Source organism: Loxodonta africana, chromosome 10, assembly GCF_030014295.1.
Source record: "Loxodonta africana isolate mLoxAfr1 chromosome 10, mLoxAfr1.hap2, whole genome shotgun sequence".
In the NCBI taxonomy this organism is placed as follows: domain Eukaryota; kingdom Metazoa; phylum Chordata; class Mammalia; order Proboscidea; family Elephantidae; genus Loxodonta; species Loxodonta africana.
Window position 1 is genome coordinate 117,050,704 of NC_087351.1, and position 22,876 is coordinate 117,073,579.

Here is a 22,876-nt window from a genome sequence, read left to right on the forward strand (position 1 = left end):
TGATGAAGGAAAAAATAGATCTCTTTTTCATTACCAAGAAATCTTATTTCTGTTTACTGAGAGAGACAGCCACTCTTTTCATACAAGTTAATAATGGCAGGTTCTAACGCCAGGTCGTTTTTATCTCAACGTTTTCGGGATCATGCTAGACACACCGCTCCCTTTGACAGACATTTCATGCACAGTTTCCAGTCAGCTAGTTTTACACAGAAGCATTTTCCTTTCATGGCAGCGTCCGCAAGTTCAGAGAGAGAAAAAGCATTGTCACACACCACCCTGATAAGCTCCTTTTGAAGTAAACAAATTTAAACTTCAAAAGCTCATATTTTGAAATGTCAGTGGTATTTACTTTAAATTTAGGTGTTAGAGGTAGACCTCGGCTCCTGTCCCAACTGTTGGCCCTTTGGTTCCACTCACGTGTCTTCATCATAAGCACCAGGGCTGTCTGCTGTGCGGAGACCGATGTCCACTGGCTCAGCTACGTGGCTCCTGCCCAGCCAGTCAAAACAGCAGCCCCTCTCTTTTAAAACAGTGTCTACTTGGCTGTTTCACAGGTGTTTTGTGTGTATGAAATGGCACCTCCCAGTTCTTCATTGGATTTGTCTTGCAGTATTTGCTTTTTCCTTGGAAAATTTGATGGGAACACCAAGTTTGACTCTTAGGTTGATCCAGCCTGACTTGTTTTAAACATTGAATTCATCTCACCACAAATAAAAGAATGTACATTGTACACACTGACATTGCTGCCTCCTCATTTTTCCAATGATGGTGATCATGACCTTGAAGGATATTGACGCTGTAGAAGTATTTCTGTGGGAATGTAACTTGTTAGTGCAAATATTTAAAATGTTCTGAAATTAAGAATATGCAAAGAAAATTTAAATATTTACTCTCTGGGTTTTGCTTTAAATACTCTTGTCTTTCACCAAGAACTCCTCCCAAGCCTGTGTTAATTTTTGTATTTTGTGAGGGAGAGAGTTTGCCTCAGACCGTTACTGGGAAAGGTATTACTACAACCTCCCTCATACTCTGGTAGCAGAGACTGTATTTACCTGCTACCAGTACGTAGTTCATTAGCCCTGCAGTGTGCTTCGGTGTCAAATACGTCTTGCAATTTTCGTTTTATGGATCTAGGTTAAGTCCTTGATAAATCTATTTTATTCGGAGGGATATTTTTACTTATAGTAAAAGGACTATTTAAAAGAAATACTTATTTTAAAAGACAAACGGCTTTAGGAGAGGTTTTGGGGTGATGATGTCGCTCTATAAGCATCCACCTTGGGCACGGGGAGAAACCACAAGCCACAGCTCACACACAGCTGTTGTGAGAGCAAGGGAAGGGAACATTTGTGCGATGCTTACCACGTGCCAGCTACTGTGGTGTGGTCTTTCTGTCATTGTCACAGCACCCTGAGAGGCAGTTACTGGGTTCCAAACGAGGAGACTGAGGTTCAGAGCGGTTAAGTACCTTGCTCCTCAGACCCCAAGCTCTTTCACCTAAGGAGAACTTGAGCAGGTATATTTCTCAATTAGGGAAAACTCTTCACTAACTGGAGCCCTGGTGGCGCAGTGGTTAAGAGCTCAGCTGCTAACCAAGAGGTAGGCAGTTCACATCCAGCAGCTGCCCCTTGGAAACCGTCTGGGGTGGTTCTACTCTGTCCTATAGGGTTGCCCTGAGTCGGGACAGACTCGATGGCGACAGGTTTTGGTTCTTCACTAATTAGTAAATTACGGAACTTTGCTAGTAGATTGAGATTCAAAAGCTCTTAGAATGTTTGGGCCCAGAAACAACTTGCGCCTCAGGCTCTTGGCCTCTATCCCGAGCCCCTTCCCTTTGCTCACTGTGCCCCAGCTCCTCCGCCTTCCAGCCCAGCCACATGCCTCTAAGCAGGGTTTGGAATCACTTGGAGAATTTCTTTTTTAAAATATTGAAGCTCAAGCCTCACTCGTCAACAATTAAATCTGGGTCTGAGACTAAAACAGAAGCTAGGCCAGTCCCTCAGACAATTCTATTGCACCCCAAAGTCTGAGAACCACCCTTTAAGCTGGAGACAGTTTCTGAGGAGAAAACTGATCTGTTGCTAAAGGGCAGATGTCAACCATGAACACCATCTTATAAGCACGTTTGAATGCACACGGAGGAAAAGCCTGGGAAGAGAAACAAATGAGAGGCGTGGGTTTTCTCAGAAGGAGGAAGGATCCTGGGTTTTACATCACGCCTTCGGTCCATCTGAGAAATCATTCTGTTCTGTGATTAGAAAGACGTTCAAACCCAAGCTGGCCTGTATCTCAGGCCCCCGTGGGTGGGGTAGCGCACCCCTACTCAGTGTGGTCCGAGGACCAGCAGCATCCTTGCCACCTGGGAGCTCGCGGGAAGGGCAGCATCTCCGCATTTTGAGGGGAAGGAGAGAGCCTACCCTGGCAGGACCCACTGGCCTACAGAGCCAACACCCAGAGGCCAGGAAGAGGCAGGGCCTCAGGGGCAGGAAGCCCACTCTCTGCTCTGAACCTGACCCTGGGAGAGGGACCTGGAGCTGCAGGCAGATGCCTTGTCAGCACAGGGCCCCTGGGTGAAGTCAGTGTGGTCCTGGTAAAATTGGTGGGGCCCTGGATCCAGCCCTACCTGAAGCTGTATGTCTTTGATGTTTTATTTATACGAACCATGAGGTCACCCCACCCCAACTTATCTCTTTTTAAAGACCTTTTAAAGTTGGGGTGTCTAATCCAAAATTAGGGTTTTGACCAAAATTATCTGTTTCTAGAAGTGGGATTACTATATCAGATGGATGCTGCTAAATCACCTTTGAAACAGTGTGTACCATATAATGGTCCTAACAACCACAGAGAGAACTGTCTCCATGGCTCACCCTCCCTGGCTGCGTATGCCCTGAAGAACGTGAGGGTCCGTAGTGTGTGGTGTTCAACAGAGAGCAGGGGTCTGGGGCACCAGGCAGGTCAGAACAGCAGGGCCTTGAGCCAGTTTCTCACTCTCTGTACCTCAGTTTCCCTCCTCTGTGAAATGCAGGTAAAGTGCACTGAGAATTGTGGAAGCCACTCCAGGTGGGCTTGGCTCAGCCCAGGAACAGGCAGGGCGCCCCACCTGTGCTGGGGAGGGGCCAGGGTGCCATCCTGGTCCAGGATTGCCCCCACAGTCCCAGGCACTGTGGGGAGGGGGGTACTGCCATCCCCAGGGCCTGGCATAGGCGCTGCCCCAGGTGTGATGCCCTGCCCAGCCCCTATCCACCAGCCCCCCTGGGGGATCCCACAGCTGGACTCCTTCAGGCCAGTGGGTGGAGCCTGCCCCCACCCGGGTCCAATTCTGGCCTGTGGAGAGGAAGTAAAGAGCCCGGGCTGGGCTCAGCACTCACCCAGGTCAGGTCAGGCTCCCTGACCATGCCTAGGTGGGCCTGGCTCTTTCCTTTGCTACAGGGGTGGGACAGGGCCCCCAGCCCCTGGAGCTTCCTCCTGGGGTCCCCTGGTCTCAAACCTTGAAGGAGCCCCAGAAAACCTAGAGGCTAGGGGTGGAGGCCTCTCCCTTGCAGAGACCTTTGGAGGCCTCTCCAGCAGCCTCTGACCTGGGACAAGCCTGTGATACCCCCTCCCCCATGCCGAGACCCCTGCCCCCCCATTGGGTCTGTCTGTCCCCTTTCCTTCTGGGACTCCTGTGTGGTCTGAGGCTGGGGTCCCTGTGCTCCCCAGCTCTCCCCATCCCTGGCCCTGAGTCAGCAACGTATGGGCTGGATCTGCCCTGGAAGCCCCCGTCTGCTCCCGCAAACAGTAGGGCCTGGTCCTGGGCGCCTTGCAGCACAGGTAGGAGTGGACAGGTAGACCGGCCCCTGAGGGCAGAGAGCCCCCCAATTTGGGGGCTACTCCTCACTGGGTTAGGGGTAAACTCTTTGACCTTTTAGGTGCCTGCCCTGGCTGTGGGGGCCTGGGAGCTGCTCTTTGTTTTCTCTAGAACCTTCAGTGTCTTTCACGTTTGAATGTGTTTCTGCTACCTGGTGAATAAGTGAGTCTTGCTTACTTCCTGATGTCCAATCCCCTCCTCCAGAGCACGAGCCCCATGCGCTGGGAGCCCCTTCTCTGCTTACCTTCTGTCCAGGACAGGCAGTGCTTCTCAGTCCCTGCATTGTACCATCACCTGGGCAGCTGGGAACCATGGCCTGGCCTGCTCCCACCTGAGCCGACTGGGTCATGCCTCCGGGTTTGACTGATCAAATTGGGAGCCACCACTCTGCACCTGTGTGCTGGAGGGCTTGTTCAGGATTTTGAACCAGAACAAACCAAATCCATAACAACCAGGCTTCTGTTACTGGGTGGAAATCCCAGTTTCTTACTCGACATGACTCGTATTGGCCAATAAACGAGAGGCCGCGGTGGGAGAACAAAAAGGCGCCTTTATTTTGTTGTACAAGGAAATGGAGTCAGCGGTGTGACCCCAATACTCCCCAGCATATTTTCTCCTTTTTCAAAATAGGCAACTGAGAGCTTAACATAACTAAGGCTGTGATAAATCTATAAGTTGTTCTTCCTCTGCCTGCCTCCTCACATACCTCTGTTAATGACTTTGTTTTGACCAGATGTTAATGACTTTGTTCTTGGTTTTAAACCAATGCAAATAACCATTCGTTCTGGTGGGACTACCTGTGGCATACAACCCCCACAGGAAAGTTGGAGCCCAGGTACCAGATAGGTATGTCTTTAGCCTAATAAAGAAATGTCTGGCAGGGGACTACAAAGACACTTGTAACCCCTGTAAGATTCTATATAAGCTCTAATGTAGAACTGCTCCTTGGGACTCCACAGAGACAGCTGTGTTGCTGCTGGGTCCCTGGTGATGTATGCATCTCCTTAATAAACTTTCTCACTCTTTCTGACTTGGAGTATGTCTCGTTGGCTCGACTGCTCCAGAGAGCACGGACCCTAATCAGGTAACAGAGTTGCTTACTGCTGCCAAGACCGCTCACCGAGGGCGGGCAGGCAGGTTATTTTTAAAACGGTTTACAAGCAGGGAGTTCATACTAGTTACCTGAGCAACATCCTTAATCCTACTGCGGAGGTGCAGTGGGGTTTACATACAACCTCCAAACAAAAGCAGGATTCAGGTGCAGAGCTGAAGGGGCAGCCTGGCAAAAGAAACCATTCTGCAGTAGGGGAGGAAGCCAGGTAAGGACAGCAGCACCGTTGGGGGTCTGCCTCACTTCATATCCATTCATTGGCGGGGGTGGGGGGTGCAGGGGGGATCGGATCCCTGGTGAATAAGAATCACCCGGGATCTTGTTAAGACATGGGTTCTGCTGCAGTGGACCTGGGGTGGAAATGCAAACTCTCAGCAGGGGTTTGAACCAGAATGAATGGACTGGAGGCCCTGATTGTTCCTGGACTTCTCATCTCATGGACAACATCACTGATAACCAACTTCCAACTGCTCTGGCTTCGTCATCTGGGTTTGGGTCACCCGTGGTGTGGTAGGGAGAAGGGACAGTGAGTGTCCTGGACACAGCTGTGTTCATGCTCAGGGAACTGGATCTATGGATCTGGGAGGTCCCATCCCAACCCTGTCATGGGGCAGACCTGTCTCAGTGGGCTGTGTCCAGAGCTCATCTCCACCCCGGTTGCCTCTCCAGCCTACTTCTGGGCACCAGGACTTGACATGGGGCGCGGGAAGGGTCCATGGTCTCTGAGGGCCCTCTCTGTGTCTCTGTCTGTCTCTCTGTCTCTGTCTTGAGCCTCTCCTAGGTTGATGTGACCTTCCCTAGGAAGACCCTGCCCCACGTGCTCCCATCTTCCCCCACCCCCGTGTCTCTCTCCTTCCCTCTAAGGAGGAGCTCACTCCCCATGCCCCAGCCTCTGCTGTGTCTGGACCTGCCTGGGCATTGGGTCCTAGTTCCCATCTGCTGTCTGCCTGAGACCCTGGGCTTGGTTCTCTCACGGCCCTCTCTTCCCTCCCTGGGACTCCCTCTACTTCTCCCCTCCCCAGTCATGGAGGGAGAACCCCTGACTTGGTCTTTTGGGGCAGCTCCTTGACCTGTCTCAGGAATCAAACATCTGTGGAGGCCCGCCCACAGTGCAGGCCCATTGACTCCTCTGGGTCCTCCAGACTGGGCAGCACCGGTGCCTGTCCTAGTGGACAGGTGAGGTGGGACACTCTGGGCTGTGGACGGGTAAAGTGGGACACTCTGGGCCGTGGCTGTGACAGGGGCTCAGGTAATGGGAGGTGGACAGGCAGGCTCAGGGGTTGTTTAGCCCCATTTCTGGGCCTCAAACCCAAGTGGACAGGAGACTCCCCTGGAAGCTGGTCGACACCCAGCTGTGCCCATGGGGTAGGAGCCCCTTCCTGATGGATGAGACCTTGAGCAACCACCTACTGCTCTCCGAGCCTCAGTTTCCCCATCTGCAGTGACAGCATGGACTCATTTGGGAGTTCTTAGGCTGTCCCCTCCCAGGAGCCCCATGCCAGGCACATACCTGGGTTCGTCATGACCTGCCCACCAGGAGCCCCCTCATTCCTGCTTCCTGCCTATCCCTGATGCCTTGTCCACAGGGTCAGGTCTGTCCTGATCCACCCCCCGCCAGGGGCCTTGCCGTTTCTGCTTCCTGACCATCCCTGACACCTTGTCCTCAGGGTCAGCTCCATCCTGACCCACCCAGAGCTCCATCCTTCCTGCTTCCTGACCATCCCTGATGCCTTGTCCACAGGGTCAGGACTGTCCTGATCCACCCCCCACCGGGGGCCTTGCCCTTTCTGCTTCCTGACCATCCCTGATGCCTTGTCCACAGGGTCAGCTCCATCCTGACCCACCCAGAGCCCCATCCTTCCTGCTTCCTGACAGTCCTTGACACCTTGTCCACAGGGTCAGCTCCTGCTCCACCTCCCTGACTGCCACCTGGAGAGGCCTCGAGGACCCCAGGCCTTCACCCTCCCCACCCTCTACCCACCTCATGGGCCCCAGGCCTCTCAGGCCCTTGACTCTGCCCACAGGGCTGCCCAATCCCCCAACCCCATGCCCTGTAGAATCCCCTGCCCACCCTTAGGGGCTCTCCTTGTACAAATGCTGAACATGTCTAATTTAAGGTCTGTGCCAAAGCCTGAACCTGGGACCCTACACCCAGGGTCCCAACAGTCAGGTGGCCTGAGGGTCAGAGTTTGAAGGACAGGGTGGTGGGGGTACCCATGGCTCGCTCCCCTGGTTGGGGGTCTTAGTTGCCCCCACTGAATCTTCCAGGGCAAAGGGGGCACAGCTTCACAGGCCAGGCCTGCCTGGGGGGCCCTAGGTATCCTCAGAATTGAAGGTGCTCCACACTGTAGCCTGGGGACCCCACTGTCACAGGGCAGGTGAGAGGAGGGGTCCCGTGCGGAGTGCGAGGGGCGGCCAGGAAGGAGGGAGGAGGGCTGGGTCCCCTGCCCCCAACCCCCAGCCAAGCTATTTTCCCTTCCCCTTGAGGGAGTGTGGGGACCTTGGGCCCAGGAAGGTAAGAGTCAGATTGACCCAGGGGCCTCAGGGCCACCCCTGACCCAGATGGGGCACCGAGTCCAGTGCTAATGTCTTGCCACAGTCCTGGCCCAGCCGTCTGTGTCCTGGAGACATGAATGGACAGGCCGGGTAGCCCATCTCTCTCCCTCTGGCTCCCATAGGTGGGAGAGTGGCTGGCCAGGCAGGCGTTCAGTCTGGACTTGGGGCAGATGAACAATTCCAGTCCTTCCCGGGTCACAGTCTGGTCACTACCCCTGTGGACGCTGTCTCCTGCGGCTCCTCTCCATCACGCCCTCCTCCCCCGTGCCCTCCCGCACCCCGGGGTCCTGTCCGAGTTCAGGCCTCGTTCCCCTCCTGGACACGCCAGTCCCCCTAGCTTCCCGCTTGGGTCCTCCCGGCCCGTGTGTTTTCGCCATGACGGTGGCCAGAGAGAGACCTTTCCTACACAACAAACCAGACATCATCGGTCCGCGATTTCCCTTCTCGAGCCCCTCCCCCGCCCCCTCCTGGGTCTCCCGGACTTGCTGGGTTGAGCACCCCCTCCTCCAGGAAGACCTCCAGTGCTCCTCCTTCCCGGCGGCACCGTCACGTCCACCGGCGTTAAGCGAGCGTCTCTGCACACTACCCCGTTGTTCTCAGCCTCCCTCGTCTCTTGCTGGGCCGGGCCAAGTCCCTCAGCTGGGTTGCCGTTCCCAGTGTTGGTGTTCCTGTACCCGCGACTCTGAAAGCCCCTCTCTACGTTGCCCACCCATCCTGCGGGGTGCACCGCCCACAGGTTGTCTGCGCAGGCGCGCTCCCTCCCAGGTGGTCCCGGCCGCCCTAAAGCGCCGGGTATCTGCGCCCGCAGCTCTGCTGGGGAGGGGCTTGGGGAGCAGGTAGGTCCTCACCTGGACATCACTGCCTAGGCGTCCCTGGTGGCCCGGGCTTTTTGTCGTAGGGGGCTCGGCACTGAGCTGGCCCCTCCCTGGTCCCCTCGGCACTTTCTGAGCCCCTGCGAGGGGCAGGCCCTTCACCCAGGCCGGGTTGGGGTGGGGGGGAGCGGGCGACACTGAACGGGGTTGGTTGATCTGATCTGAGGAGGGGCAGCAGGTGGAGCAGGGGTCAGAGGCCCCGGTGATCCCCTCCACGCTCTGTTCTGGGCTGAGGCTGCCCCTGGAGGAGGCGGTCACAGAGCGTGGGGCCCAGGGCCAGGCGGGAGAGGAGCCTCTAGCGGGTGGAGAGAGCAGGGCATGGGGCAGGCAGTCCCTCTCCAGGTGCCCTGAAATCGCATCTGAGGACACTCCCTACCTGAATGAGACTGGCTGCTCTTGAGCTCTCGCAGGCGGGACATCTGCTGGTCTCACCTGGTACACACCTGTGCAGAAGGACACCCCCAAACTGCCTCTCACTTGGCGCACCTGGGGACTAGCGAGACTGGACAGCCCCTGCTACAGGGAGTGGCCCCAGGGTGGAACTCGGCCTTCCCAGAGGGTATCAAGACCCAGATGTGGTCACTGCTAGTGCCAGGTGTAGGGAGGGAGGTAACCAGCCCTGCCAGGTGACCTTGTGGAGACTGGTCCTGGTGATGGTGGAGACTCTACCCACCTCAGGCCCTGAAAGAATTTCAAGGTCCCCGGTTTTCTTTAAAACAGTGGACTGATATTTAACTAGCTTGACTGAAGAACAATTTTGAAGACCTGGGCAACCTCTAAGTCAGACTAGAACGCACTGGGTCCTCAACAGTTAAGACAACCTTGACCTTACTGTCATGTCCCTGAGTGGCTGTGGGTTCACAGGACTTTAAAGGTGTGAAAACTTTTTTGTTGAGAGCGTACTTAATCTTTTTTGAACAAAGGCGGCTGTAGGAAGGAGTTGTATTTGCAGGAATTCAAATCTGATTTTCGTAACCATTTTGTCTTCAGGCCTGGGCCTGAGTGCCTAAGAAGATGAAAAGGAAAGCTGCCATGTTCAGTGAGTGAGAAAGATCTCGGGTCAATTAACTCTATTTGCCTTGGGTTTCAATTCCTGCAAATAAGCTCTTAAATCAAACCCGTAGTTATCATGTGGGTTCTGACTCAGCGACTGTGACGGTTAAAATTGTGTGTCACCTTGGCTGGGCCACGATTCTCAGTGTATTGGCAGTTGTATAATGCTGTGATCACTTCCCTGTTGAAATCTGATATGTGATCACCCCCATGATGAAATCTGCTGAGTGGTACCGGTGGGGGTGGGTCCTCTGGCAGCTCACCATCCCCTCACCTTCATCTCTCCACTCTTGGCTGCTCATTTCTTTCCTGCTCCCCTTGCCAAAATTTTTGGCTTGTTCTGGTGCCACAGCTGCCTCTTCATCTGGCCTCCGGTTCTTGGGACTTGAGCTAGCAGCTTACCTGCTGATTTTGGGATTCGTCGATCTTCACAGCCTGTGAGCAAGAGTCCTGCACTGTGACCTGCCAGTCTCGGGTTCACCAGCCCCTGCAGCTGCACAAATCAGGAGAAGCCTTGTGGCCTTGGCTGCTGATCTCGAGATTTACCGACTTTCACAGCCTGTGAGCAAGAACCCTGCTCTCCAACCTGCCGATCTGGGGTTTGCCAGCCCCTGCGTCTACGTGATTCAGGAGAAACCTCTATCCTGATCCACGGAGTTGGGACGTTCCAGCCTGTACAACCTGTTTCCTTGATATAAATCTCTCTGTGTATATATTTATATGCTCTATTGGTTTCGCTTCTCTAGAGAACCCAGCCTAAGACAGGGACCCTATAAGATGGGGTAGGGCTGCACCACAGGGTTTCCAAGGCTGTGATCTTTATGGGAGCAAATCACCAGGTCTTTCTCCCGTGGAGCAGCTGGTGGGTTCAAACTACCAACCTTCTGGTTAGCAGCCAAGCGCTTTAACCACTGCACCACCAGGGCTCCTCTTCTTAAAGCAAAACAGTGTTAAAATGAACTAAGGTGGCTGAATGTTGGCAGGTTTAATTAAAAGATGTTAAAGACTTATAAAACCTTTATAGTAAAATGTTACATGGATGATATGAAGGAAAATACCCCTGGATTTTGGGTTATCTTTCTGTTAACAGACAAATTGTTGAGTAAATGGTCTGCCCGGTACAGAAACCAAGGAAGATGTATATGCTGTGGTCCTGCTCTCAACGTTTCAAGTTTTCTCTTTGAAAACAAAGTAGGTATTTGCTGTGTGTAATTTCCCTCTAGAGTAAGAACCGTTTCTTGTCTTCACACTCTCAAGCCCTGTGCCTGCCCTCTCTCCTCCTCACTCCTCTGTGCCTTAAGTCACAGCAATGGACAGCGGTGTCTCTACACCAGCCTCACTCAGAACTTCCCAGGTGGCCCATGGGCTACATCCAAGATTTCTTCTCCCATTGCTTGAAATGAGGGCCGCTATGGGTAACTGTAACCACCAGTGAGTGGCTCCACAGGAGAAAGAAGTGGCAGTCTGCTCCCATAAAGATTAAGCCAAAAAAAAATCCAAACCCATTGCCGTCGAGTGGGTTCTGACTCATAGCAACCCTGTAGGACAGAGTAGAACTGCCTCAGGATTTCCAAGGAGTGGTTGGTGGATTTGAACTGCCTATCTTTTGGTTAGCATCCAAGTGGTTAACCACTGCACCACCAGGGCTTACGGCCTTGGAAACCCTATGGGGCAGTTCTACTGTGTCCTATAGGGTCGCTATGAGTTGGCATCAACTCCACGGCAATGGCTTTTTCTTTTTTTAAAATCAGTAACTGGGTTTGCTTGGCATTCCAGATTTTGATTAGCTCAGAGCTACTGAGAGAACTCCCTGCTTATCATGACAGCACTGAGGGAAACTGGCCAGGCAAATGTTCCATGAACACCCTTGGTTAAGAATGTTCAAACAATGCGTGAACAGGGACGCTTCAGCCACTCTGTCCTTCTCCATTGAGGTAGACACACTCTTGTTCCTGTCCAAAGACTAGGCCAGTAATAGTTTACAGACTGACTTTTAAAAAGTTGTTTCTAGGTTTAAAATACCTGCCAACTAACACACTTGGACACACATATGAAGACAGCTGACTGCAGGAAACTGACCACGAGAGAATCATCCAGAAGGTCAAAACATCTCCAAATGGGCTAGGAGAAAGAAACCCCCAGCCCTGTGGCCTCACCCAGACCCGCTCAGGCCGAGGTGCTCCCCGTCCGGGAAAGCCCCACCTTTCCTGGGAGGGCAGGACCCTGACACTGACTGACTCCGGCCCCCTGACTCCCTGGCTAGGCAGAGGGGCTCAGAGTACAGGTCTCGTTGGGTAACAGGGAATGTGAGAGTAACTCATGTTTGTGGGCTGAGACCTGGAACTTGTTTAAGAATTTATACACTGGCCGGGGCCACAGGGCACCCCCCAGCCTCTGGGGGCAAGGGGGCCCTCTTAATGCCAGACCCCTCTGGGCAGCCTACCAGGCTGGGAGACCACGAGGTACACTCAGAGATGGGCCTAGGGCGCCCTCTGCTGGACTCAGGCCAGGTTTGGTAGGAGGGCGGTGAGGTATTCTGCCTTCCAGGATCAAATGTGGCGCCTCCGCCCCCCACCAGGCTGAGTACCCCGGGGAAGGACACAGGCTGGCCTTGAGCAGGGTTTCAGGAAGGGACCAGGCTGTAGCCTGTGGACAAGGCTTGCTGAAGGGGGGAGGGCAATCGAGGCCACAGGCTATGGGGGAAGGGAGTGGGGTAGCTGTGTGACCAGCCTCAGGCCCTCGCAGGACCCTCCAACGTCAGCTGAGGTGGGGAAGGGGTGGTGAGGGGCCCAGCCTTGTCCTTCCAGCCCAGCACAGCTGCTGCAGCCCTGGCTTACGTCCTCCCAGGGCCGTCCATGGAGCTCCATACTGATTGCCCTCAAATATGATAAACTCTGAGAAGTGGGAATGACACGCTGATCTATGACATCATGCCACAGAACCAGAAAACAGGAGACCCTCTGCCTGGAAATTCAACACTGACTATTCCTGGGATCAAGGTGGAAATATACACAAACTGCAGAATTTCTTCTGAAATATATGAAAACACTATATATCCAAGCCTATGGGGTCAGCTGAAACCAGGGTTTAAATTCTTAAATGGGTTCCAGGTCCCAACCCACAAACACAGGTGTACACAAGTTATCCTTTTATTTTCTATTAATTTGAAACAAATTTGATTTGATTCTTTAAAACTAACTGGAGGGAAGACAAGCCAGCCTGCTGTGGGCCTAGAAGAAGGAGGGAGAGAAATGACAGGGCAAGTGAACTACTGACCCGACCACACCTCATCCAATGAGGTCAGAGGGACACCGTGTGCCAGCCTCCGGGGATGCAGTGGGGATAGGAGAGGCAGGTCCCTGTTCCTCTGCTCGCCTGCCACATGCTGGGGGTTGGAAGGAGAGATCATAAACCAGTCAGCAAATAAACAAGGCTCAGCCCTGAGACTGTGGCCCACGGACACCCTGCTAACTCAGAACTGAAGCCACTCCTGAAGTTCACCTTTCAGCCAGAGATTGCCCTTGAGTCAATTCCGACTATAGCGACCCTATAGGACAGAGGAGAACTGCCCCAGAGAGTTCCCAAGGAGTGCCTGGTGAATTCAAACTGCCAACGTTTTAGTTAGCACCCATAGTTTTAATCACTACACCACCAGAGTTTCCTAGCTAAATGTTAGACAGATCTATAAAACATACAATAACACACATGTGGAATGTGTGTTTTAGATCAAGTATACTAGACCAAATGGGCAACACCTGCCCAAAAGCAAAGACAAGAAGGCAGGAAGGGACAGGAAGACTGGACAAATGGACACGGGGAACCCAGGGTGGAAAGGGGGGGAGTGCTGACCCTTTCCTGGGATTGCAACTAATGTCACAAAACAATTTGTATATTAAATTTTTGAATGAGAAACTAATTTGGCCTGTAAAGTTTCACCTAAAGCACAATTAAAAACAACAACAACAAAAATTTTTTTTAAAGTACTAGGTAACCCTATATGTGGAAATAAATAAACAAGGGCCCCTCAGCTTGGATGCGGAGAGGTCACTATTACAAGGAGCTGCTATGCGGAGAGGCTGGGACAAGCTGGAGGTGGTTGTCAGACCAGAACACTGAGCACCTGCCACCTAAACGGACACTTGATAGCTCAAGGGAACCAATCCCGTGGAGATCACAGGGAAGGGCCATCCCAGGCAGAGGGCACAGCTGGTGCAAAGGCCCAGGCGGGGGTGGTGATGTGGGTGGGGTCAAGGACCAGAACAATGGCCAGCGAGACTGCCAAATAGGGGCCTGAGGGAGAGTCCATCAGAGAAGTCTGGGCGAGGAGGGGAGTGGAAGGGCCTTCCTCACAGGCCCTGGTGAGAAAGCGACTTTATCTGGGAGGTTCAAGCAGAAGAGTGATATGATTTCTGCTTTATAATGATCTGATGGGGGGGAGGCCAGAGTGGAGGCCTGAGTGTGAGCCACCCCAGGCAGAGAAGTGACGGGACCAGGAGTAAATTAGCCAGTAAGCAATGTATGCAAGGGCTTAATTGTGCTTACTTACTAATCCGTAGTGAATGATTTCACAAGCGCGTCACCACATCAAAAATGTGAAAAACAGGTGAAGTTGTGCACTACATGTTAGTAAGCACAGGTCAGCCCGTTCCCACCTTGCTTACTTTGGGTAACCCATCCCTGCTTGGGACCCTCAGTTTGAAGCTGTCTGGCAGGGTCCACCCTTCAGCTGCCCTCAAGCCTGGGCTCCTCCCTGTGACCGCTCAGCCAAGCCTGGCCTTGAGGTGGCCCACCTGGCTTCTGGCTTCCAGGCTGATTTGAAATGGCGAAGAAATGGCAGGATTTCCCAGGGTGAGCTGGGGGTAAGATTACCTCCCCTGGCACAGAAGGGGTCCTTGGAACTGGGTGATGAAAGGGCCCCAGATAGGTGGGGAGGGGAGAGGCCTGTGAGTTAGGGGCTGAGCAGACCATGTTGCTCTGGTGGGGGAGGCGGGACTTAGGAGAAAGAGCAGAATCCAAGGGGCTCCCCCAGGACACCCCAAGCTTACGGGAAGAGTGAGGCGGGGAGGGGATGCTGGAGGGCTGAAGAGGGCGTCCTGCTGCCCGTGGGCTGGGTCAGGAAGCTGGCAGGGGAGCTGCAAGGAGAGGCCATCCCTGTCCTGTTCTAGGCCTGGACCCCCACCTATGTCCTTGGTTCATCAAGTGCAGGCAGCGGAAGCTCTGTCCCCGTGACAGTGGGTGAGGGGTGGGGGCAGGAGATGCAGCCTCAGGACCAGGAAGAGGGCTTCCCCCTCCCGCCCCCCCCCCCCCCCCCGCCCAGGGCTGAGAATCTGTTCTTGGGGTCTGGGTCCCGCCTGGAAGGGGCACCGCAGGCCCTGCCCACCAGGAGGAGGCAGAGCCAGGACCCCCGCAAGAGCCCCTTCCCACCCAGAGCTCTCGCCTACTGCATCCCAAAGGGGTGGGAGGCCCAAGGAGGCCCTCCTCACTGAGGGCAGACCGAGGTCCCGGTGGAGAAGGAAAGGACGTCGGGCTGCTGGGGACTGGGCGGGGAGGGGTGCTCCCAGGAATCCTGACCCCAGAATCTAGCTCCCCTCCGGCTGGTCCTGGCTGCGCAGGAGCCAGCCGCGGGGTGCACAGCCTGCTGGAGACGGCGTGCAGGGCGGTGTGGGTTCTGAAGCTCCGCGCCTGGGCCTGCCCCCGCCCTGGTCCGCCTCCCATCCCCAAGCCCCCTCCTCCCCCTCCCGGTCCCCCGCGCCGCCGACGTGGCGAGGGTACCTGGCGGCGCTGCTGGACTCGCGGCCCCGGGCAGGACGACCTCAGCCCCGCAGGGCGCTCCCCGCGCTACAAGCCGCCGTCGCGGATCTCCAGCAGTCGACGGAGGGGCACCGGGCGCCCGCGCCCTGAGGTGGGGACACAGAGGGCGCCCGCACCCAATCACGCGTACCGACCTGCACATCGCGAATGGCGACGTCTCCGCGCTTACCGACAGCGTGGACACCGAGGCCCCGGGCCACTGCCGGTGCTGGTGGCCACCCAGGCGGACCGCGCCGCCCAGCGCCAGGTGCTGTCCGCGAGCCGCTCTCCCGGTTCCTGGGGGGACGCGGCCGAGGGCACCTGATGGAGCAGGTGTCGCGCAGGTCGTGCGCGAGGTGCAGGCTTGGCCAGCCTGAGGGGAGGTGCGGTGCTGGGAGCATGCTCTCTGCGGTCCCGGTGACTTCGTCCAGGACAAGCAGACCCTGTTGGCGGCCGCGTAGCGCAGGGACAGAGGGGCTCGGCGGGGCTGCGGGAACCGAGCCTGCGGACGCATCCTGCCCGAGCGGCCTTGCGGCCCTCCGGGTGTCCAGGCCCTGAGCTGGTGGTCCGTGGGGAGAGGACCTGGAATCTGCCGGGTGTCCGGGGTTGTAAAACTGTTCCCTATCGGCTGGCTAGTGTTGTTTTCTAAGTTATCCTAACGGGTTCAGCGCAAGGGCTAACTTTAAATATTCTCATTGATTTCCTTCATCAGGTTGTGCACTTGTAAGTATTAAATGTGCAAAACTAGGAGCGACATAAACAAAAAAACGAAACCCACTGCGTCGAATTCATTCTGACGTATAGCGACCCTGTAGGAAAGAGTGGAACAGCCCCATGGGGTTTCCAAGGCTGAAATCTTTACCAAGCAGACGGCCACATCTTTCTCTTCCAGCAGCTGGTAGGTTCCACCTTTGATTAGCAGCCCAGCGCTTCACCCCTGCGCCATTAAAGGGATATGAAGGACAATAAATTCAAACTTAGACAAGTGGCTGCTTCCGCATTTTAACTGACACCGGGAATTCATTCTGTTTGCAAAGTTTTTCTTCTTAAAACAGTGCCTTAATGCTTTGAACCCAAGTAGACAGAATTTGTCTTCAACTGCAGTTTGTGACAGGGTTTTGTAATTCACTGTTTTGACAGTTATAGTCTATATTTGAAGTATTTAACTGAAGTTAAGAGCGAGGATCCCTGAAGCACTGGAATTTTCAGTTTTGAATCGAACCAATCGCTTTTTCCTTTCTGTGTAGTTCTAAATATACTTATAACCTACTTAGCAAAGCCCTGGAGAGGGGTGTGTGTCCATGGTCAATTCATTTTTACCTAAACAGAGCCCAGCTCTGGCTACCAATATTGCCTGCAGTTAAGATCTGTTTGACATTAATTTCGTCATTAACATCTGGCTGACACGATGTTGTCATTAATATCCGGTTGACATCTGCACACGGAAAGAGAGCAAATAACGCATTTTTAAGCATTATCGTTGGTAGTATTTGACTTTGTGACTCAGGCGTAAGGCACCATCGCTCAGGTTTCCAAATGCTGTCCAATTGCCCAGGAGGCAGAAAACTCTACGAGGGAAGAAGAAAAGCACCTCGACTAGGTGCCAGACTTTGCAGCTGTGCTTTTACTAGCAGGTACCTTCCTGTTGTTTTTGCATCTCTGTGTTTTGCCTGAATCCTGGGCCTTTAAACAGTGCCACGGCACAGGAACCTGTTAAGAATAGGCCATCTGTTAGTTCATTTCTAGCTTATAAACTTTCACTAGTAGTTGTTCTTTAAATGTAGTAAATCTTGCTTTTGGTTTTCTTTGCTTTTGGTTGGTGTTGTGGATTGAATGGAAACCCTGGTGGCGTAGTGGTTAAGTGTACGGCTGCTAACCAAAGGGTCGGCAGTTCGAATCCACCAGGTGCTCCTTGGAAACTCTATGGGGCAGTTCTACTCTGTCCTATAGAGTTGCTATGAGTCGGAATCGACTCGACGGCACTGGGTTTGGTTTTGGTTTATGGATTGAATTGTGTTCCTCCAAAATATGCCGGAAATCCTAACCTCTATGCCTGTGTTGTTCTTTTTTTATGCCTGTGGTCATAATCCCATTTGGGACTGGGTTGTCTTTGTTATGTGAATGAGGCAGGATTAGTGTAGGGTGTATGTTGAGTCAATCTCTTTTGAAATGTAAAAAGATATTAAACACAGGAGCAAAGGAGAGATGGGGTAAGATAGATGCCAAGACACATGGAGATCTCTAAGGAGCCAGGAAAGAGAAGCTGGAGACAAGGGCCTTCATCCAGGGCTGACAGAGACAGAAAGCCTTCCCCTAGAGCCGGAACCCTGAATTCGGACTTCTAGCTCCCTAAACTGTGAGAAAATAAATTTCTCCTTGTGAAAGCTACCCACCCACTTCTGTTACAGCAGCACAGCACTAGATGGCTAAGACAGTTGGGTAAGACTGTTCTACAAAAGTTAATAACTGCAGCTCACTTATACCAAATTCCTAGAGGGTACAGCATTTGGAAACAAGGGAGGGGCAGAGGGGGTACAGATCACATTCCAGCTTTGACGGGGAGTCATTCGTGGAGGAAAAATATCAGCTCTTCTCTGCTGGACGCTGGGCTGGGTGGGGGAAGTTTAGGGACAGCAAACGACAAATGAACAGCATCCTGCTCCCAGTTCTGAGATCCTGGTGAGCAGACGTCCACCTCTGCATCCTGCTAGATGGGACACTGGGTAGGCACCTGTTGGCCCCACCCTGCTCTCCTCATCTGTCTTTTCTAGTGCTTTGGGGAACATCCTGGGTCCTGGTTCTGCTGGATCACAGAATTCAATCCAGGAAAAAGCACCTGCAAATGGTTAATGTGCTGAGCTGATAAATGAAAGTTTGGAGGTTCAAATCCACCCAGGGCAGAGATGCCTTGGAAGAAAGCCCTGGTGTTCTACTTCCAAAAAATCAGCCATTGAAAACCCTAAGAAGCAACAGTTCCATTCATGGGGTCACCATAGGTCAGGATCGACTTGAGGGCAACTATATGGTCGCAATGAGTCGGAATCAACTTGACAGCAATGGGTTTGGGTATTCTCCAAACGAGCTATTTCTTCCCTTAAACTCCTGGAACCACCAAAGGCCCTTCAACTCAGATCCAGCTTTTCAGCTGAGAGCCAAGGTATGCCCCTTCCTCATCACTTCTCCAGCATACACAATCACAGTCTCTCTTTTCTCTCTCTCTCTCTCTCACACACATACACACAATTACAAACCTACACACTTGTTTTTTTTTCCTTCTAGATTTCCTAATTTAGGTTTTGTTTGTGTATTCACAGGTTGCCTGTGGTTCTCTCTGGAGTCATCAATAGCTCAAAGTACAGTAAATGTACAAACTTGACAGGCTGTGATGAGATTCTGGTGCTTGGGAGGACTGGAGAGGCCCCACCCAAGTTAACAAAAAAGGCAACTGTCATTTAATTCCCTGGATGGTTTTTTTTTTAAGTGTCTGAAGTCTCAAGGAAGGCATTAGAGATCCCTCTGCAAAGCTCTGCCTCTCCTGCTCCCCAGCACAACTCACTGGACCAGGTGTTTTTAACACTGCGTACTCAGATCCAAGATACAACCCTGAGGGGCCCAGGGATTGAACTCAAGAAGTCTCTGAACTCGGGTGGTGGGGGACAACATCATTATTTTCACAGGACAAGTGCTGTTTGGGGCGGCCTGCCTCAGCCACATGGAGAAAGCCTGTCTTGAAAAGAATGGCAGACTCAGTCAGCCAATTATCAACTCAGAGCGTGCTGCAAAAGTCAGGGACCTCCATGGAGGCAGTTAAAGAGTCTCTCAACTTCTGCAGCCATAAGCAGACCACGCTGAAAATCAGACCCAAGATCTAATGGTCAGGATTGCCAGTTTACAAAGACACTAAATTGGCAGTCATGGTGAAGCTCTTACGCTTCACTCAGGGCCCTAAAAGGAAAGGGAGAACCTTGAGACATGGTGGATTGAGTGGGTGCAGTTGACAATCTTGAACCTGTCAATGAGTAAGAGTACATACTCTGTTAAAAATAAAAGCAAAGCCGTTTATTGAAGGTTCAAGACAGTTGGAATTGGAGACACATCTGTTCTCACACAATGAAACCAAAGACTCCAAAACGGAGGAGTCACAGAAGCATATCTATGAGGTAAAAATACAACATTCTGATTGGAAGCTGCAAGTTTGGGTAAGCGGGGGGCGTTACAACTCGAAGCAGGGGCTTTACAGTGATTGGTTGGCAGCACGAATGTGGGCTTTTTGGATTGGTTAGTTTAAATACATAAGAGGTATTTTACAGGATGGTCTGAGGGGATTCCTGATAACGGTCTTGTGTCAAGACCCTCCCTCAGGAGCACTTTTTAGTTTAACCACAGAGAAAGCGTTTCCTTTGTTATGTACTTAAGTCCTTCTAAAGGGTCGACAGTTGCAGGAGAAATCCTTTCTTATGTCCTTAAGTCTGACTAAGGTTTTGGCTGTTGCAAGGGAAATAAGCAAAACCTAAGGTAGAGTCAGGCCTCAGACCTGGGCCAATCAATCATTCTGATACAAGTCAGGAGCCTCAATTTTGGAACTCTCACACAAACCCCATTATAGGCCACCTATTTTTTTTTTTTTTTTATGGGAGTGAGAAAGGAGCCCTGGTGGAGCGATGGTAAAGCACTCATCTGCTAACTGAAAGGCCAGCAGTTTGAACGCACCAACCTGCTTCCATAAAGATTACAGCCTTGGGAACCTGGTGGGGCAGTTCTACTCTGTCTGAAAGGGCCACTATGAGTCAGTATCAACTCTGATGACAATGGGTTAATGGGTGAGAGTGAGGCATATAGAGACTAAGTGATAAATGGACTTTTGACCTAAGTCCATCTCACAATGGGTCCAGTGGTTCCACATGCCCGCCTGGTGGTCATTTCACAGTCCCTAAGTGCATAATCTCAAGTGCTTAACTGATGGATAACCTCAGCAGCTGACAAAACACCCACATTTGTTCCCTGACCTGTGGAGTAAGAGCCATCAATGTAGAACAAACAACACATAGAAAAACCAGGGGAAGTCCCTGAAACTTCTCCCCCGCCCCTAGTCAAGATAGTAAATCAAAGCAATTCCAGGTAGAATGGCAGAGATTAGTACCATTCTTAAAGACATAAAGATTCATTTCTATTTAATTCATCAGTCTAGCCCCCACAAAAAAAACCAGACATATCATGACAGACGACACTGGACTGCCTTAAACATACCAAGTGGTCGCCCCAATGACAGCTGTCGTACAAGAGATGAGGTATCATTACTGGAGGAGATCAGCACAGACATTGGCTCTTAGTGTAGCTATTGAGATAATGGATGCATTTTTCCAATCCCCATGAGGAAAGAGGGTTGAGAGTAGCTTGCATTCACATGGGACAGATAGCAGTACACATTCATGGTCTTGTCCCAAGGTCATTAATTCTCCTGCTGCCAGTCACTTTATGGTATGAAGGGATTTTGATAGTGTTGACATTGCACAGAACATCATGCTGGTTCACATATGGATGTTACAATGCTAATTAAATCTGATGAATAGGAAGCAATTAACATGAGGAGATGGGACTGCTGCTATATAATAGGAGTAGGGAAGAGTATGTCTGGAACTTGGGAAATTTATGGGGGCAGATCTTGGTGCTACCATGCCTAGTGATAACAGCAAATGTGCCATTGCAACCCTCACGGTGACCAGGGGCTCAAGGCCTCAGGGATGAAGGTCTGAGTTGTCTCAGGGGTCAAAAACCTAGATCAGCTGAACTGCTGGCCGAGGCTCAGGGAAATCTAGAATGAGTGGTAGAGGAAGGAGGTTTTGAACATCAATTACAGTCTTGAAGTCAGCTGTGGCAGTGGGGAGTGTATTTGTACTTTTCCCACTAACCCTTCTGTGTGATTCTTTTATAGAGTGCAAACAGCCACCAACTTGAGGAACAGGTGACAGGACAAAGTGAACTTGTGGGCATTCCTGGATCTGAGTATGCAAGGAGTTGGCTTCCTGCCTTAAGCACCTGTGTCTCTCTGCCAAGTGTTGTCTCTGATCAGACGGGCATCTTATGGCGAGTTTGACAGAGGTCAGGACTGATCGAGGGAAAGGATATGACCACAAAATAGCAGTGTTGCACAACAAGCTATTTATTGGAGCCTTTTTTTTTTTTTTAATGTGTTGACCAGCCAGAGCACTGGTGGCACAGTGGGTAAGAGCTCGGCTGCTAACCAAAAGGTCCGTAGTTTGAAGTCACCAACAGCTCCTGGGGAACCCTATGGGGCAGTTCTACTGTGTCCTAGAGGGTCACTATGGGTCGGAATCGACTCAACGGCAATGGGCTTGCTTTTGGTGTTCATGTGTTGACTGGAGTCCCTGGAGGTGCAACCAGTTAAGCACTCGACTAGTAACTGGAAGGTTGGCAGTTCAAACCCACCCAGGGGTACCTTGGAAGGCAGGCCTGATGACCTGCTTTCAAAATGTCACAGTCTTGAAAACACTATGAAGAAATTCTACTCTGTACACATGGAGTCGCCATGAGCTGGAATCAACATGATGGCAACTAACAACAACATGTGTTGACCACTACCAGCCTGTCAGTTTGTTGTACTCTGAGGGCTTGTGTGTGTCACCAGTATTTTAAATAGCCTCAGGATCACTCAAGGTGGACCTGAGTCATCCATGCTGGCCTTGAATACACCGTGGATTGGCAGAAGAATGAAGGAACCCTTCTTAGAAAAAACCTAACCTGAATTTCTTAGAAGAGAGGATTCTGAGACTTCTACTTGCTTACTTTGGACACATTATCAGGAAAGAGCAATCACTGAAAAAGGACATCATGGATGGTAAAGTAGAGAGTCCATGAAAAGGACTCAATAGCCTAACAATGGACTCAAACAACAATGATCATGAAGATGGCAGGACGGGGCAAAGTTTCAATCTGTTATATGTAAGATCGCCATGAGTAGGAGCCGACTGGAAGGCAACTGACAACCACAATTGTAACAAATGAGCTACCCTAATGTAAGATGTTAGTAGGGGAAACTGGTTATGAGGAGATATACGGCAATTATGTTATCTTTGTGATTTTTCTGAAACTATAAAAGTTTCTAAAAATAAGTTTCATTACCAAAAATATGAATTCAGTTGGTTATTTTTCTGCCTCATTCTGCAGCAGGAGTCCTCTGGAGGCAAGTGGCTCAGGGAGCCAGCCAAAAGGAAAGAGGGCAGGAATTCCCAGAGGATAGAAGAGGGGGGCTTGTGGGTACCTAGGCAACGTGGGGGGGGGGTCCCTGGGTCAGCAGCTTGGAATCCTTGTAACTGTAGGGTTTTGCCTTGTTGGCTACCAGCCTAAGACCCTGGTGGTGCAGTGGTTAAACACTTGGCTGCTAACTGAAAGGTCAGTCCTTCAAACCCACCAGCTGCTCTTTGGGAGAAAGAAGTGGTAGTCTGCTTCCATAAAGATTACAGCCTCGGAAACACTATGGGACAGTTCTACTCTGTCCTATAGGGCTGCTGGGAGTCAGAATCAACTGGATGGCAGTGGGTTGGGTTTGGTTTTTGGTATGGCTACCAGCTGCTGAGAGCAGTTTCATGGGTATGTAAAGCAGGTGGGTTTAGCCAGTGCCAGGGAGCC

The 22,876-nt window shown here is 51.9% G+C and overlaps 1 protein-coding gene and 1 long non-coding RNA gene across 4 annotated transcripts; one reads left to right on the forward strand and one right to left on the reverse strand.

Annotated features, from left to right (window-relative positions):
* Positions 1–3,665: 3,665 nt before the first annotated feature.
* LOC135232630 (basic salivary proline-rich protein 4-like) lies at positions 3,666–14,704 on the reverse strand. Its single transcript, XM_064293012.1, has 4 exons — positions 12,716–14,704; positions 9,842–9,932; positions 8,763–8,829; positions 3,666–8,547 (listed from the first exon to the last, which is right to left on the reverse strand). Exons 1-4 carry the CDS (start codon positions 12,728–12,730, stop codon positions 8,370–8,372), a joined length of 351 nt encoding a protein of 116 aa, XP_064149082.1. The 5' UTR covers positions 12,731–14,704; the 3' UTR covers positions 3,666–8,369.
* A 547-nt stretch (positions 14,705–15,251) lies between these two features.
* Positions 15,252–22,488, forward strand: LOC135232631 (uncharacterized). 3 transcript variants are annotated; one of them, XR_010323241.1, is made up of 4 exons: positions 15,252–15,497; positions 15,942–18,386; positions 18,544–19,389; positions 21,162–22,488. It is a non-coding gene; the product is annotated as an uncharacterized LOC135232631 (long non-coding RNA). The 3 variants fall into 3 exon arrangements; XR_010323240.1 differs by lacking the exon at positions 15,252–15,497 and having other exon boundaries at positions 15,542–16,127; positions 18,001–18,386; XR_010323239.1 differs by lacking the exon at positions 15,252–15,497 and having other exon boundaries at positions 15,542–18,386.
* Positions 22,489–22,876: the final 388 nt, after the last annotated feature.